At 49.9% G+C, this 17,972-nt stretch overlaps 1 protein-coding gene across 2 annotated transcripts in view; it reads left to right on the top strand.

Moving 5' to 3' along the window:
• MORC3 (MORC family CW-type zinc finger 3) overlaps positions 1-17,972 on the top strand; it is a 644,813-nt gene that overhangs the window by 183,348 nt on the left and 443,493 nt on the right. For both annotated transcript variants that reach the window (XM_078656878.1, XM_078656879.1), the window contains exon 4: positions 2,157-2,371. In XM_078656878.1, the coding sequence (XP_078513004.1) occupies positions 2,157-2,371 (215 nt within the window). The remainder of the gene's footprint in view (positions 1-2,156; positions 2,372-17,972) is intronic.

The following is a 17,972-nucleotide window of genomic DNA, read 5'->3' as shown; positions in this document are numbered from 1 at the left end:
GGCACAAGGGACCCTGTGGGCTACAATCAAAACATCAAATTCCAGGCAAATAGCAAGGCTAACCATGTCAACAGAGGCTTCGCTCACACAAGGTCAAACACTCATTGAAAGGTGTGATCTGTTGGTTTTTCCAGAGCTTGCCTTGAACTTCTTTGTGGACCTGTTTTGGTGCTGTACTTGCAGATAACAAAAGGCACACAATTGATGGACAGATGCAGAACAAATCAAAACATTCACCCCCATCATTCTTTTGCTCACCTCCACTGCTTCAAACACCAACATTCACCGAATGCCAGGTCACTTGCATTCATCCTGGACACCAACCTCTCCCTCAAGGAACACATTGCCAAAAAAAATCTCTGCCTGGTACCAGCTCTCTCTTCTAATGAAAGTGGAACAGTTTCTTAAGAAAACAAATTCAAAACTGCTGTTTAAATCCTCATACATTTGCTTCTGGAAGGTGGAAATACCCTACCACATGGCCTTTCAGATGCTACATTGACTGCCCTTAAGGACATCCGTCACTCTGCAACATGTCTCATTCAGAACCTAAAGTAATATGATCTCATCACCCCAGTGTGATGGAACTCCATTGGCTCCCCCTGCTGGTCGGGACCATCTTTAAAACCAGCTGCATCCTTTACAAGCCATCACAATCAGCATCCTGGTTATCTTGCAGACAAGCTCACTACCTTTGGCCAGGACACCATCAGACTGCAGACTGAGAAGTATACAAAAAAAAGAAAAATAAATGCAGCAAGAATTTGCCATTTATGCACCAAGAATCTAGTACAGTATCCACTTATCCTTCAGGACCAACCCACTGCTGCTGCAGTTTAGGAAAAGGCTGAAGACTTCCTATTTTTAAAGAAAACTACACCACTATGCACAAACCATCAGCAACTCACTACCTCGTCTATCACGTGTTGAATTTGGTTGTCTTTGACCCTATACAGCATTCCGCTACCTTTTGGCTAGGCTTGTTATGTGAATTTCATACATTCATACATAATTGTCTCTGTCCATTCTAGATTCCCATACCTCATTGGTCTCCAAATCATTAGTATTCTATTGTAATTGTAATTTACTAAGCGTGTAGCTTTTGGTATATCATATATTTAGTTAAATATCGCTCGAAGAGTCACAGTTGGTGCTTGTAGCGTTAATTATACGAAGTACCGGAGCAAGCATAGTTTCTTGTTTTCTCTGTGGGTGATGAGTAACCTGTACTTGTTAAATCACCATTACTAGTTGCAATCTGTTGTATACCAGTTAATTGGTTAATTTTTAGATTTGTTGCTGGTTTTAATAAATTACACCTATATTCACAAAGTCAGTGTTTCAATCTTAAGGAATTTTCTTTTAGGTACCTCGTGTTCACTGAACACTGCTTTAATCAAACAGTTTTTAGAATAAGGTAAACATCCATAAGAAACTAGCTGGTATGGTATAACTATATTAGGTATGGTATAACTAGCTGGTATGGTATAACTATATAGTTCATGAGATGCAATATATTTTCCCATAATGCAATTATTGGTCTCTTTTTGTGTGTAGAACATCTGAATTTTGTGAACCTTATTGGAATTTTTAATTTATTGAACAAAACGATCAAAATTTGTAAGTTTTGTCTTTGTTTCATTTTACTGTGCTGCTCCTAGTATGTGCTCACCACATACAACACAAACCGCCAGAGAGTAAAATGTCTTTCTAGTAGAACCAGTAGTCTGAATCTGTGAGTTGTGCCTTCTTAGACCGAATATGAGCCAGTAACCAAACAGGGGAGTTTGGGTCATTTTGCTGGTTGTAAATTTCAGTCTACAATGGGACTTTGTGAGGCTGTCCGATGCAGCCCGGGGTCTATGCTGTATGACTGTATTTAGACTTGGACATAAGTGAATATCTTCTAAGCTATGGTTAAGTGGTTGCAAAAAAGTCACACACTCCCCGTAATCTACATTTTGTAGTAGCCATAAACTGGTGATTTGGTCTAACCCTACTTTATATTATGTTTTTGGTATCTCTCTGGAGCCTTTGTTTAAGGTGTAGGAATCTCCATTTAGTCATCTTTTATTTCTAGAAAGGTGTCCATGCTATATTGAGAACAATTGCCCTTGCTTCTTTTCTAACATACTTTGTAAACTTTTCTTTTTCAGTTTCGGTTTCAGTGACAAAGTCACAGTGAACGGCCATGTTCCAGTTGGACTATATGGAAACGGGTTTAAATCTGGATCAATGCGCCTGGGCAAAGATGCAATTGTTTTCACCAAGAAAGAAAATGTCTTATGTATTGGAATGTTGTCACAGACCTATCTGGAAGCAATAAAGGCTGAACACGTGGTTGTTCCAATTATAACTTACAACAAGCACCATATCCTTTGCTATGCTGTAATGAAATTAGTGTGTAATAGTCAAAATTGATATTTGTGGGTATTTAACACTTTTATATAGGCCAGAACACTAACAGGTTTGAGAGCACTTTAAATGGCGCGAGAAGAAGCGTAGGCTTCAGAGAATATCATTTAACAAAAACAATGTTTTTTTAACAAGGTAACTATCATCTATAAAGAGTTGTAACAGTAGTATTATAGGGGATAGGTGGGAAAATGGGCAGGAGCAGATGGTAAATTGTTTTAGTCTGAAAGATACGGTCCTAAAAGTTGGGCTTTGGAGGTTTACGAATAGACATCTTGGTGGGTTTTACTCTACAGTGAGAGGAAGGTGGTTTTCGGTGTCTTTGTGAGTTTGGGGAGTTTCTTGTATTGACTCTACAAAATGTAAGAATGAGAAGTCAGGAAATGGGCCTGTTCTCTTCCCAAGTAATAATATAAAATCAAAAAGAGCTGGTTAACTATAAGGCACAGGGCGTGGCTACGGAGGCGACCGAAATGGCCGCATCTGATTTAGAGCTCTGCCGGTCGGGCGATGATACCAGCCCTGATCCTGCCGTGCGAGAGCCTCGCCATGCGCACCTTCCATCTCCCCGCGATCACGGGGCCCCGCTGCAGCGACTGATGCCACCATAATTGCTGGGACCGACTGGACGTAGCCGGCTCCCAATACCACCGGGGCCCGGCTCGGGCCTACCATCCGCCATCTTGATGCTGCCGGGGACGTGGTGAGTCAGTGCCCCTTGCCGCCCCCTTCCCGATCTCTTTCCCAACTCCCGCCTGCCCTGGTGTATGCTCCTGTGGCCCGATCGCTGCCCGCCTCTTCCCTGCCTGACCCCCGCTGCAGGTGCGGACATTTTGGCCCTCGGGCCTACCGTGCTGCCGAAAGCCGGGGCCTTGAGTGGGGGAGCTGGCCGGACTCGAGCTCCGGTTGCAGGGGGGACGGAGGGGGGGTTCCGGGGCTTGGGTGGGGTGGTGGACTGGTGGTGGTGGGCGATTGGGCTCCCCATCTTCTCGACGGCTGGGGTGTGCTTCATGGCCGGTTGAATGGAGGGGACTCTCTAGACCCCCCTTCCCTCCGGTCTGGGGCCAGCGTTGGTGGCTGCCTCGGCTCCCTGCTCCTCGTCCTCCCCAGCTTGATGAGCTTACATCTGCCTCTCGCCTTACCAGCCTGGCTGCTGCAGCGCCTGCATCCGGAAGCCTGCTGACCATCTTTGGCCACTGCAATCTGCCGTGTGATTCTCTCCTGGCTGGCCTGCCGTATCTCCACTGTTGAGTGGCACCTTTCTGGCGCTATATTCATCCCATCTTCCTTTGGCTCCTCCCTGGTGGCGCTTCATCAGATCCTGGTTTAGTGGTTGCCTGGTGTCCCGGATTTCACTGCGCCTTTCACTGTGTCTGGGTGGCTGCCCACTCCGGCGACCCCGCTCTTCCCCCGAGATCGGGGTTTCCTTTTTATTTCACCCCGGCGCCTGCCCTCCTGCCTGGCTGAAGCTACCTGCCCAGCGCCGCACTTTGGGGTCCTGTAGTCTGGTCATCTTCCTTACAGGAGCTACTAACTTGCCACGATGGTCAAGAAGGACCCTCGGCAACCCAAGATCCAGTTCGATTAACCCCCCCGGGGCCACATCCAATCCTGAAATGAGCTCGGCCGCAGAGACACCTCCTCCTGACGCGACTGTCTCGGATCCCCTTGCCGCTGCCATGCTTGCCGAAATGAGGGCGGGCTTCAAAGCTCTAGATGCCCGGTTTGATGACCTTGACAAAAAACTTGCCGACATGAACGCTAAGGTCCAGGGTCACGATCGTAGGCTGGATGTGGTTGAAGCGAGGGTTTCTGATATTGAAGATGGGGCTTAATCCTCTTTGAAGCGGCTCAAAAGGGTGGAGAGGATCCTTAAGGAAGTGGCCATAAAGAATGAGGATTTGTAGGTCAGGGGGCGCCACAATAACATTCGCATTCTTGGCGTTCCGGAGACGACAGCCACTGGCAGACTGGACACGTTCGTGGAGCAGCTTCTTTCTGATCTGTTCGGCAGGGAATCCTTCACCCAGGTCTTTGTTGTAGAACGCACACATCGATCCTTAGGCCCTCGCCCCAGACCTGGTTTGCCTCCCAGACCAATTGTAGCCAGACTAATGAACTTTCGCGATCGGGACACTGCCCTTCGCGCGGCCCGCGAGAAGGGTGAAATCCAGTGGCAGGGATGTAACCTCTCTTTCTTTCCGGACTTCACAGTCATGGTGCAGGAGGCCAAGCGCAAATATCAAAGTGTCAAGGCCATGCTGAGAAATCTGGGCCTCCGTTACAGCATGCTTTATCCTGCTCGTCTCAAGGTGTACATTGATGGCCGGCCTAGGATCTTTGACACTCCAAATGCGGCTCGTGACTTTAAGAATAACGCAGGTGGGGCATCGAGTGGTTCCAGGTCCACTTATCCTTCGCAGCAGGCATAACAATCCAGCATAGACCTTTTTTCCCCCACGGGGAATGGTTTAGAGCAGTTTTTTCCCTTTCCCTTGCTTGTCAATTGGCCCCGTGTCACTTAAGTGATTTTGGCTCTTTCACGTGTGTTACTGACTGTTGCTTGTTCTGTTGTTTCATTGCTGGTTTGCCCGTCTGGCGTGGCGTCGCCATGCCCCATGGTGAATACCTCCATGGTTTGTTTTTTGGGATTTGATGTTGGGATGTTCCTCTTACTGGTAATTGAGAGGTTGGGTTTACCTATCCGAGGTTGCGCTGGTCTACCTAGAGCATTACGTGCAGGAATTCCTTTTGACCCCTATCACGTCTGACAGTATAGTGGAGGCGATCGATGCCCTACACGCATCCTCTGCCCCCGGGCTTGATGGCTTTTCGGCTGACTTTTATAAAGCTTATAGAGATCTGTTGGTGCCGCAATTGGTGGAGGTATATGCCGAGGCCCTGGAGGCGGGTGTTCTTCCTCCGACGTTAAGAGAAGCAGTGATTATTTTATTGCCCAAAACCCGGGAAAGATCCCATGCAGTGTGGCTCGTACGGGCCACTGTCCTTGTTGAACTTGGATTACAAGATCTTGGCCAAAGTTATCGCCATTAGGCTTTCACTGTTGATGGAGTCTTTCATCTCCCCAATGCAGTCGGGCTTTGTTCCACACAGGTCCACCTCTCTTAACCTCCAGACATTATTCACTGTACTGCACTGCATCGACCCTTCCACACCGGCCGCCGCAGTTTTATTGGATGCGGAAAAGGCCTTTGACTCCCTTGAGTGGCCTTTCTTCCTTTCGGTCATGCGTCGGATGGGCATGCCGGAGTGCTTCGTGGCCACTGTTACTCTTTTATCTACTAAGCCCACGGCCCGGTTGCGTCTTAACGGCACTCTGTCTGGCCCTTTTCCTCTGTCGCGTGGCACTAGGCAGGGATGCCCCCTATCCCCTCTGCTTTTTATTTTAGCTATGGACCCATTAGCTCGACAATTTCAAGAGAACCATCTACAGCGCGGTCTGCAATTTCGCATTGGGCCTCTATTGCTTTCCATGAACGCTGACGACATGGTGCTGTATGTCCGACTTCCTCACGACAATCTATCACCATTGATTCGGGAAATCAAAAGATTCAGCAATTTTACCGGGCTTCATATTAATTGGCACAAATCTGTCATATTTCCTCTCACGGCCAGCACCGTGCCTTGGTCATTTGAGTTTCCGTTGGAATGGTGCGCGGATTCTATTAAATACCTGGGTATCCACATTCATCTTGATACCGCTTTGGTTATTCGCCTCAACTACGGTTCCGCAATTGATGGAAACACAGGTCACCCGATGGTTACGCTTGCCCCTGTCCATGGCGGGAAGAATTGCAATCATTAAAATGATTGTTTTGCCCCGGTTTCTGTATTTTTTTTATAATGTTCCTGTTCCTTTAACTAAAATCTTCTTTACGCAACTTTGCTCGAATTTGATTTGCTTGGTCTGGGGAGACAAGACCCCCCCCCCCCCCCCCCCCCCCCCGAGTCAGCTGGAAGGTTTTAACTTTACCCTCGGAAAGGGGAGGGCTGGGTGTACCGGATCTGTATTTGTATTATTTAGTCGCGCAGTGCTGTTACGCATATGCCTGGTTCCATCCGGACGCACGTATTCCGTATTTGAGACCGGAGGCGGATCTGGTTCTCCCGAGACAGCTTCTTACGATTCTTCCTACCGGTTTCCCTCGGGAGCCCCGGGACATCCAAACGGTTTCCACCACCTGCTGGGCTTGGATTAGCTTGCGTAGACTTCTGGGATTAGATCTTTTATATTCCCCGGCCTTGCCCCTGCCGAACTCCTCCTTTTTAGGTTTCGCCTGGCATCCGCTGCGCAGCAGCGTTCGCGCAGGCGAAAACTTTTGAGAACAGTATGGTGCCTTTGTCACGCCTCTCACTTCCATTGGCTAGCTCCATAAATGGAGGCTAGCCATTGGAAGTGAGATCTATCCGTCATGGTCCGAGGCGATTCGTGGGCGTTCCGGCGATGTTTTTCTCATCCTGCCCCTTTTAGCACTTCATGCGGCGGTGGGCGGTAGTTATTATTATTTTTTTTTTCGCCATGTTTTTCTCATTTCCAATGTGTCTGTTGCCGGTGGAACTGCCCCAAGAATGCCCTCCAGCTGTCCACCCACAACGGCAAATTAGGTCAAACCGAGCCGAACACGGCCAGGAGCGGAACTCCCGACACCCAAAGGAATTCACAAACCCGCCCAGGGTAAACCCATTCACCACGTGCACGGTGTTTATTTAGGCGCGTTTACATATTTTCAATATTCCCCTAACCTGCCCAAAATTACTGATTGGAATTTATTAAATGTACAGTGTAAAGTACACCGTGTTGCAGATAATCACTTGTGAGATATTGTGCACAATAATATGAAAATTAACAAATAAATAACTCGTCTTTGGTGCGCCGTTCTCAGCTCGGTTGTAGACCGAATGTTCGGAGCGCCCTCTGCTGTTCACACTTGGAACGGAAGATGCGAAACGTTCTAAGAACAAGTCATCTGAAATACTTTTTTTCCAATACTTTGGGGAAATGAATGGGAGGCCGTGATTAATGAATGCAGGTGAAACTGCGAAAGAGTTAGAGTGATCATCACTGAATACTTTACTGTGACTGGTGGAAGAAGCAACAGACCGGTGAAAGGACAAGGGCGGAAGGAAAGGCCGATTAGATAACGAGGCATTGAACAATGAATGAGTCAGTGTAAACATTGAATTAGTGGACGATGCAAGGAGTCCGCGAAAGAGCTATAATGGCCAATAAATAGACAATGGGGCGCCGAATGGACATGAGAATGAGTGAATGGGACACCGCGATTAGAGAACAAAGCAAGGTGAGCAGGGAATGGACAGGGGAACAGTTAAAGGGGAGGGGCAGGGAATGATTAGGGAGGCCCAGGGATCAGCTTTACCGTTAGTGGCCCCCAGTGCGAAACTATTTGCTGGTGCATCCCCTCACGTGGACATGGGTTAGATCTCAAGTCACATTCTTTAATTTTGGGGAAAGAGATGAAGTGGTGCTCTATATTCAGATGTAGCTTGGTCAGGGCATAACGGTGCTTGTGATTTGATATAAAGGTTAAATATGGTTGCGATCCTGTTGGTAACTGTTTCCCCCGTCACGACGCGATTCGGGGGCGTTTCTTGCTTTTTTAAAAATCTTGGTATTTAATCTTGAAGTCACTGCAAGAACACGCCCCGAATCTCAAATGCCGGAGCTTTGTGGCAGTAACTGCTGCCTTGAGAGCACAGACCCTGAGGCAGCAATAGCCGTACTGCGATAACTTTTCACCCGCCCCAGGGTCTAACTGCACCATCACGCCGCACAGCAGTTCATATCTTTTTTCAAAGATAGAGTGATTCCGAGTCTATACTTTTTATTGTTGGACCGGGTGTTGTTTTGTTGTATTGCTTTATGGTTCCTTGCTGTTTATTTTATAGTGTTCAGTTACAAGCACCGCGTTTCATCACACAGCATGTGCACCTTTATTCACGCACGGTGCCGTCAGTCTCTTCCCAGCAGGCAGGCATGGCGCAAAAAGAGCAGTTTGCCTAAAACGGCTTCCTTCTGCTTGGCACCCTCAGCCTCTTCCACCTCTCCCCACTGCCACAAAACCCCATCGAGGAGCCCACAGTCTCTTCTACCTCTTCACACTGCTACGAATCCAAAGCAGGCAGGGCGAAAATAGAGCAGGCTGCCTCAAATAGCTTCCGCCCGCTGCCAGCAAACGCTTTCAATTTAAATTTATAAGCCTCGGAGTGGCAGTCTTTGTAGGTATTACAGACTAAACGTGTGCCTGGGGATACTACACGTTAAGAGCTCCGGAAATGGAGGGGCGTGTTCGAGCCCATCGGCTTTTGGGGACGAGGCTTGTTTTGCATATCTCACCCACTACCCCCTTCTTCCACGGACCTGATGGGCAGCTGCTGTGTGCAAACCCAGAGAAAGTCCTGAAGGTACGACATCTTTATTATTCCCCCCAATCACCCCCTCTGCTTGGCAAACTTTTCTTTTTGCTTGTTTAACAATAGTGATCGCGAAAGTGATGGCTTTAAATGCTGCTTTATTGCCGTCGCACGTATTTATTTATTATTTTAACAATAGCGATCGCGAAACTGATCGCTTTAAATGCTGCTTTATTGCCGTCGCACGTATTTATTTATTTATTAACATGCCGGTTATTAGTAAAGTACATGTAAAAGGCTAACACAGGTACACGCAAAGCTGCTCTTGATTTGTTTTAGGCTCTGTAAAGAACGTCAGCCCGGATTTGTACAGGAGCAACAATTCTTTGTACTTTCAATGCCCCCTCCCTTCTCAGCCGGGACAAGCCCCTGCCCTCGGAGCTCACTGTGTTCACGTTGTTGTGCGGCGTCCAAAGGGGCACTGAACCGCTGGTAACTGGCAGTGCTGGGGTGTATTAAACACACAAACCCTTGGTTACCGGACATAAGGATTATTATAGTGTGAGTGCAGAGTGCGCAGAGTGCATATTGTGAAGTAGTGAGTGTGCAGAGTGGTGAGTGTGCAGAGTGGTGAGTGTGCAGAGTGGTGAGTGTGTGCAGAGTGGTGAGTGTGTGCAGAGTGGTGAGTGTGTGCAGAGTGGTGAGTGTGTGCAGAGTGGTGAGTGTGTGCAGAGTGGTGAGTGTGTGCAGAGTGGTGAGTGTGTGCAGAGTGGTGAGTGTGTGCAGAGTGGTGAGTGTGTGCAGAGTGGTGAGTGTGTGCAGAGTGGTGAGTGTGTGCAGAGTGGTGAGTGTGTGCAGAGTGGTGAGTGTGTGTAGAGTGAAAAGTGAGTGTGCAGAGTGAAAAGTGAGTGTGCAGAGTGAAAAGTGAGTGTGCAGAGTGAAAAGTTAGTGTGCAGAGTGTGCAGAGTAGTGAGTGCAGACTGTGCGCATTTGTTTACATGTGGCTAGCCGTATTTACTTTACCGCGGCTGCACGGACGGGAAGTAGCAGGGGGCACAGCCACACGGACGCCCCCACCCTCACTACAGTAAGGAGCCGCTGTCAGATGAGTTCGGGCAGAGCGTTCACTAAAGTGACGTACCGGGACAGGGTTAAACTGGAGTATTAGGAAGAGGGAGGCAAGTGTGTGTACAGCGCTACAGGGAGCAACATATACCCGGAGAGTATACACAGGGGCAGCGGGCACTGACTAACCAGGACAGTGGGCACTGTCTCATGGGGTGAGGGATGGTCATCGGTACAGGACAGTGACGAACGTGCCACCACCACCATACAGGGGTTAGAGACGTGTTTGCCTCAGTGGACAATGTGTAACTGGGCCTGTGCCCACAGAAGGTAGTTATTTGGTCCACTGAACAGTAGGCTCTATGGCCAAAGTGCACCACCGGTTGATACAAGAGAGAGAGTGTAGAGAGCCACGAAGTGGTGGGGGCTTGTTTTGTTAGGCACGGGGAGAGTGGGTGTGTGTGTGTGTGTGTGTGTGTGTGTGTGGCTCTAGGTGTGTGTGGCTCTAGGTGTGTGTGTGTGTGTGTGTGTGTGTGTGTGTGTGTGGCGCGCTCTGGGTGTGGGTGTGTGTGTGTGTGTGTGGCTCTGGGTGTGTGTGTGTGGCTCTGGGTGTGTGTGTGTGTGTGTGGCTGGCTCTGGGTGTGTGTGTGTGTGGCTGGCTCTGGGTGTGTGTGTGTGTGGTAGTAATTGCTGTCTGCTGAGCTCGTCCGTAGGGTACAATAGGTCTCACATTTGCAAGAGATTAATCTATTGGCAATGCAAATGACAATGCCATTTATTTATCTGTTTTCAAAACCAACACATAAATACACATTTTGTCATTTACAATGCCAATACCTCTAACTTTTCCAAAGGCGAAACCGTTGCATTGTAAATGCTTGTTCCCTATTACTGGCGAGACTTTGGTAGAACGCACGCTGGTGAAGTTCAACGTATGGATCCTTGGTGACTTGTTCCCGGATGGGCATATATTCTATTTGACGGAAGAGGCTCGGTTTAGCGATCGCTCCTTCATGGACACTTTCATTTTTACCCGGTTACGCTGAGAGCTGAGTTTTCCTGAGTTTTCCTCATTTCCTCTGGCGCCGACTGAATTCCCTCCCCTCACCTTGTTGATTCAAAGCCCAAACAATGCACACCTGATTTCCAAATTGTACAAACAGTGTAGTACGCTCAAACCAATAGATGACTCCAGGCTCCGGGCTGCTTGGAAAGGGGACTTGGGGGGACCCATCTCTGACGACCAGTGGGACGTTTTTTAGGTCTCGTGACCTTAAATGCGCGCAAGCGCATTGAGGGAGCGAGAATTCAAGTGCTAAAAAAAATCGTGAAACCAAGGGTTTCGTTCGTGCGGTTTTCTTGAAGTTCACGTGATTCACGTGAGCAAACAAGCACGCGCATTCACGGCCGCACAGTACATCAAAGGGCTTTGCCCAGCGTGCGCTCTGCGGCTTCTCCTCCCCTAACACGCTGGCATTCACGGCCGCACAGCACATCACAGGGCTTCGCCCAGCGTGCGCTCTGCGGCTTCTCCTCCCCTAACACGCCCCTCTCAGCTCTCCTGCCCCCATCCGGCTTCCCTCCGGCCACTCTCTAATTACCAACAGCCACCCAATCGCCCTACTACAGCAAGAAGGATGCACTGCAGTCTACGAGACCTACTGGCAACGCCAGTGCTTGTTTGAATAGTCGTCCTAAGTTGCTTCATTTCAAATTCCTCCGACGGATGTATTTCACCCCGGCCCATGCACACAGGATTGACAATGCTAGGGCTCACCATTGTTGTAAATGTCTCGCCCCCTTTGCTGACTTTTCCCATTTATCCTGGACTTGCCCTAAAATACACCAATATTGGCTTGATATCCATTCCACCCTGGGTGATATGTTATCTATTCCCCTCCTTCCTTTACCTGAGATCGCCCTATTGGGTTATGTATTAAACTTTCCTAAGACGGTTCGCCGGCTGGCGGCGTTGGGCTTCTTTTGGCTAAACGAGAGATTGCATTACTGTGGGGCAGTAGACGCGCCCCTACTCTCCGCTCCTGGTTAAACAGTCTGGCGATTTGCAATGTGAATTGCGAGGAATTTAGCACTTTACTCCCCACTTCTTCCAGACCTGTCGACATTTGGGGCCCATACAGAGAGTACATATCCCGACGCCAAATAACACATGAGTCTCCAGCGCAATCAGGCATTACCCCTACCGGAGTTGGATAGCTCCCTTTAGACCCAAGTTGAGAGTAGCGAAGTGATGATCGTTTCACATTCAGTTGGCCTTTGATTTTTGTTCCCATCTGTAGATGTCGATTTCAGAAATGTCACATGATTGTTTTATTCATTGTGGGGCCAGATGTAGGTAGCCCTTTACCGGTCGGAATCGGACGAAAATACCGATTTTCGTCCGTTTCCGACCGGTAAAGGGCTATGGAGATGTAGGGGCCCAAAAAACGGGAATCGGTAAATTTACCGATTCTGTAAATTTTACCGATTCGGTAAATTTACCATTCGGTAAAATTACCAAATATGTATTTTGAGATGTAGGTAGCACTTCTAACAGTGCTACAGGGCCTTTAGAATTCGGTATTTACCATGCAATACAATTGCATGGGAAATTACGAATTCTTGTGTACATGCACATCTGTGCATGTACACCTGTGCCATGTGGCACACAGACATGCCCTAAGGGCATGTATGTGTGCCACATGGCGCCAAAGCCAGTTACAGGGGTGCAACAGGGTGTCAGTGACACCCTGTCCCCCTTAGCAATTCGGTATTTTTACCGATTCGGTAAATACCGAATGGGTATTTGCTATTGAATCCAATGGGCTTCAAGGCCCATAGGATTCAATAGCAAATACCGATTCGGTATTTACCGAATCGGTAAATACCGAATCTTACCGAATCGGTAAAATTCGGTATTTATGAATCGGTAAATGAGATTTACCTACATCTGGCCCTATATGTATTATTTTGTTTATTGTCGGTGCGTATGTGTCACATCACCTTATTTCTGCTTTTTGTCAATATGATTCGTATTTATATTGTTATTGAATTGTTCTCTTTTTGCAAAATCATCCATATTGTCATTTCATGTTCTCACATTGCAGTCTCATGGTTATTTGTTTTTATATTTTTTTTCATGCAAAAAAAAAAAAAAAAAAAGAAATTATAAGGCACACATCTGTGCCTAGATTTTAGCTGGATGTACCAGGAGTTTCTTCTGCCTAGGAAACCCTCAGGTTTTGAAAAAAGAATCCTCACTCACCTACCTAGTAGGTGACATGCTTCATCATAGGGTTCCCAACCTGGTCACTGAATGTTTCCAGGGTGTGCCGCGCCGCCTGATTACAGCGGAGCTGGTTGTTTTTTTGGGGTGAGATTATGATGGTGAGTGAAAAGTGCTCCAGTGAGATGTGCTTATAAAATTGACTCAAATACTCTATTTTCTTAAACCTCAATTTGATTGTTGAGCCTATTGGTCAATGTTAAAAGGTGGTGAATATATGAAGGATGTCATTTTGATCCTTCTTATCTTGTGAAAGGTCTATGTGTTTCAGCCATGTTCAAATGCGCCCCTTGGGGTCAAATGGCTTTTGTAAGGACCGATAGAAGCTTGCATGCACACTAAGACATGCAGCTGTTGTGTGGATTGTACTTAAAACCCACTAGAGAACATCTGTGTCAATTTTAGTATCTGATAGAGACATCTAGCCGCAGATTGCTTAACTAAGAATATCCCGAAGACTGGATCTAGAATTTTTTTTGCAGCGGCACCTCTGCGCGCCGGGGCCACACGACCCTGCCCTTACGTCATCCTCGTACGCAAATTCAGCGAGGTCATAAAAGTCCCTCACGGCGCGCTGACGTCAGTTTCCTACTTTTCCGTGTGCAACGTAGATCCGGAATGAGCAGTTCCTCTGGCCTGTTTTCAGGCCTCCCTTTTTCGACGATTCGCGTCAGGAACAATGTGCGATGCCTTCGGGCTTCAAACCTTGTCATTCTTGTTTGCGGCAGATGTCCGTGATGGACCCGCATCTTATTTGTATGTGGTGTCTCGGCGAGCACGGACTGCGAAACCTGCCAACATTTGAAACCGAAGTCTCGGTGGGAGCGCCATATGAAGCTTCTCTCAGCACGGCGGTCTATGGCAGGTCTCTCTACTGTCCGGTTTCGCCGTTGATTGTCCTCTGGGGTCCGGGGCCTTCGTCCACCACTTGGAAAGTCGAGGCGCTTGTCACCAAGGTCTTCGACCTCCCCTTCTACTGTTGTCAGGGACACTGGTTCCCGGAACATTCCGGACGTGCTGTCCTGACAGTCACCCCCCATTATCCTCCCTTTTCCAGGTGTGGGGGTGACGTGAGCCTGATGGAGGCATATGCTACGGCTTTGCAAGCCTCCCTTAGGTCCCCTCCCGTTCCTGGGGCGTCCTCGGGGCCTCCGCTTCTTTTGGGATCCCTGACAGACTCGCCGGTGGGTTCGCCCCCGGCGCCTATTGAGCCTTTGCTTCCCAGGAACGTCAGAGATGTGAATCTAGCTGGGTCACCGTGGAGTCGTCATTGCGCGGCCCGGCTGGGTCCCCCTCTACCACCCAGGGTGCCTCTGAAGCGAGCCTAGCCCCGCTGGGCTCCCTTTGGCGCCGCAGGCGGTTGCCGGTGCCTTGAGCCCACCCCAGACTTACGGGCAGGTGGCCGACTGTCCGGAGCCAGGGTTGGACCGTTCCTGCGCCTGAGGCTCGCCTCCGAAATCAGAGCCTGCTTTGGATGAGGTGGAGTCGGCGATGGGGCGGCTCCGAAGACTTGCCTCGCCGGCGCCTTCTCCTTCTTCTGAGGGGGAGCTTGTAATAGTTTCGGCGCCGGACGGCGCCAACTCGCCACCAGATGCAGCCGAGTCGGCGTCTGACAAGGCACGATGCGCGTCGTTTTGGTGCCCTGTCGCCGCAGAGTTATGGACTCTCGCCCGGCGTCACCGGAGGTATTGTTACCACTGCCCCCCTTGGAATTTGTGGAGCCTCCTCAGGAGCTCCCAGATCCGGCGGGCTCTTCGCCTCCCCAGGAGACCCATCAGGATCCTCATTCTTCAATGGGGCTCCCTTACGTGGGCCATTGGTCGCACTCTCTGTGTCTTGGGAGGGTCAGCCTACAACCCTCCCTCACTGATGAGCTGTTGTCCCCTCCGCGGAGGGCTCCGATGCTCGAGCGGCTTTTTTGAGAGTGGTCTCATTGGTCTCACGCATTTTAAATATGCAAACCCCTACTGGCCCCTTTGTCTTTGGACCCCTTGCTTGAGGTCCTTCATCGTGGGTCCTTCATCGTGGGTCCGGCATTGTGGAGCCGCTTCTGCCCTTTGAGGCTTCCCTTTATGATGCCCTCTTGGGTACGTGGGTCAGGACTGCTTCAGGCCTCTCGGGAGGCCAGATGGCTTGAGTCATGGGGTAGGAACATCTTTGCATCCACTACTGTAGTCCTACGGTCCTTACATACAGTGTGTGTTTTTGCTCGGGCTACCTCTGCCCTGTGGGACTCTGCAGAGACTTTGCTTTCCACCACCTCTGAGGGTGCTCACGTTGATCTCCTTCACCTCCTTCGGGATGGCCACGACCTTGCCGAATTCACAATCCACTCTGCCTTAGATACTGCGGATTCTTTGGGTCAGACTATGGCGGGCTCTGTTGCCTTAAGGCGTCACGCTTGGTTGCAAGCTAGCGTCTTCCCTGAAAATATCCAGGAGCGGCTGGTTGACTTACCCTTTGATGGGGTTTTGTTGTTTGATGCTCACGCCGAGTCGGCGGTTCATCGTCTCCTTGTGGGCTTTCGTCTTCCCCCTTCCCCCTTCCCCCTTAGGTCTTCTTAGGCCGGTCTTCTATGGTGGTGCTTTTTTATTTTGCGTCTCTTAAGATGCGCTCTGTGTTTACCATGGGCAGTGAGCCTTATGTCTACTTTTTCTGCAAGGTTGATTACCTTTTTAGTAGCATCCCTGGATGCATTCTTGTTTTGAGCTAACTGTTGGGCTGCTGTGGCCGTGTTCCACAGGTTGCTGTGTCTAGCCCTCTGACAGTGTGTGAGAAAGTTCCCTCTTTCTTGCATGGTATGCCCCCACTTTTTGCTGAATTGCTGATGTGCTTTGACTGAGTGTGGCCTGGGCTTCTGCCAATCAGGTACCCAGGGCCTTTGTTCCTTCACTGTGACCAGAGAAGGCCCCTAAGGACTGCAGGACTAATTGTGCCACCCTTAGAGGCCCTGTGCCCTGACACACACACACTGCCTTCGCAGGCTGCGTGTCTTGGCGCAGAACAAAACAGAGTCGACATGTCACACATCCCTGTGTGCCATGCCCACAAAACACTGCCCTGGCATACATCAGCCACCCCTCCAGCTGGGTGCCCTATGCCAGTGGTGAGGGTACAGGTGCATGAGCCCTATACCCCTACAGTACCCAGGTCCATTCCTGGGCACTGTAAGTGCAGTGCTGCCATTAAGAGTATATGGTGCTGGGAGGTTGTCATCACGACCTCCACAGCACCTTAATGGCTACACTGAAGACTGAGACGTTTGGTATCCAACTTCTCAGCACATTAAACCCACACTGATGCCAGTGTGGGATTTAATGTAAAATGCACGACTGAGGGCATCTTAGAGATGACCCCTGAAACTCGACCAACTCCCAGTGATCTGACTGAATGGCTGCAAAGGCTGCCACCACCAGTGTTTCTGGACCCCTGGGTCGAGAGCTTGCCGCTCCTGGGGGCCTGAAGTAATGCACATCCTGGGACGAGGTGCCAAGCCTCCTCCCCCAGGATGGGCAGGGTTCACGAAGGAGAAGCTTCAAAGGCATACCGCCTTTGTGAGCCTCTCCAGACCACTTGCTGTACTCAGCAACTGGTCCCCACTGGTTCTACCCCGCACTTTGGGCAGGAGACCGGGCGGGAAAAACAAAGTGAGGAAGAGAGGTGTGCCCACCTCTGCCAACTCCACCCCTTGGGTGGGGAAGCGAGGTGAAGCACAACCTCGAGTCCCCGCCATCTTGAGGATGGGGGGACCCAGCCAAGCAGGGACAGGCTTCTGCCCCCCCTCGCACTGGAGAGTGGTAGAATAGGGGGTGAACCCCTTCCAGGAAAGGGACCCATTGGTCCCTGCTCCTTACCTACCTGTAACGCCCCTAAATTTAGTATTTAGGGGCACCCTGAACCTTCCTTCCTCAGATCCCAATTCTGAAACTACAAGAAGAACAAGAAGAAAGAAGTCCAGCCGTGCAGCTGCTAACAAGAGGACGACACCAACTGACTTGGCCCCAGCCCTACCGGCCTGTCAACCCTCGAACCTGGTTCTGCTATACTCCAGCGTCTCCAGTGGTCAGCAACCTCAAAAACCCTGGGGGACCTGACTGTCTTGCTCAACTAAAGACTGGGACTCCCACAAGCAGTGGTTCTACTCAAACATCTGCAACCCCGGGCCCCGGCCTGACTCCGTGGATCCTGCCATCTCTGCAACCTCCGAGCCCGGCCCGAGTGGAAGTCGACAAAGACCACGAGGACGTCCTCTGGCTACTGTGACCAAGAATCCAGCACCCAAGGACCTCCCTCGATGCTCCTGACGACGCCTGCAGCCTCAACACCAGGGACCCCTCCAACCTTGACCAGCAGAGGGAAAGATTTCCCGACGCCTAAAGACACCCGTGTACCTGGCGCCCCACGGCTCCTTGCGCCCAACTCCTGGGTTTCTACTCAATCTACAGCTCCCCAACTTACCTCTCTGATGTGGTGGTCGCACCTGAAGAATCACCGTCCCAGAGCCTGCAGCCTTTGTTCGTCTTGCAGCTTTCCGATTGAAATCCATTGGGTGCCCGACGGCCCAAAAGCACCCTGCACCCAGCCGCCCTAGTGCCGCTTGAAGTACACCAACTGTTCTGTTCGACTTCCCCACTTGCCCTTGAGTAAGTGACCAGGAGCTCCGCTCCGACAGCAGCGTGGCCTGCCTGTTAGCAGCCTCCAACCAAAGGCTCCCTACCCGCCATAGGCTAACATTGGGCCTACTCTCTCTGCACCCAGCTACCCCAGTGCCGCTGAGGATTTAACTACAGTACAAGCCTGAACCTGGAAGACC

The sequence above is a fragment of the Lissotriton helveticus genome, chromosome 8 (genome assembly GCF_964261635.1).
Source record: "Lissotriton helveticus chromosome 8, aLisHel1.1, whole genome shotgun sequence".
NCBI lineage: Eukaryota > Metazoa > Chordata > Amphibia > Caudata > Salamandridae > Lissotriton > Lissotriton helveticus.
Note: the sequence above shows the minus strand (reverse complement) of the source record. Positions and strands in the feature narration are given on the sequence as shown.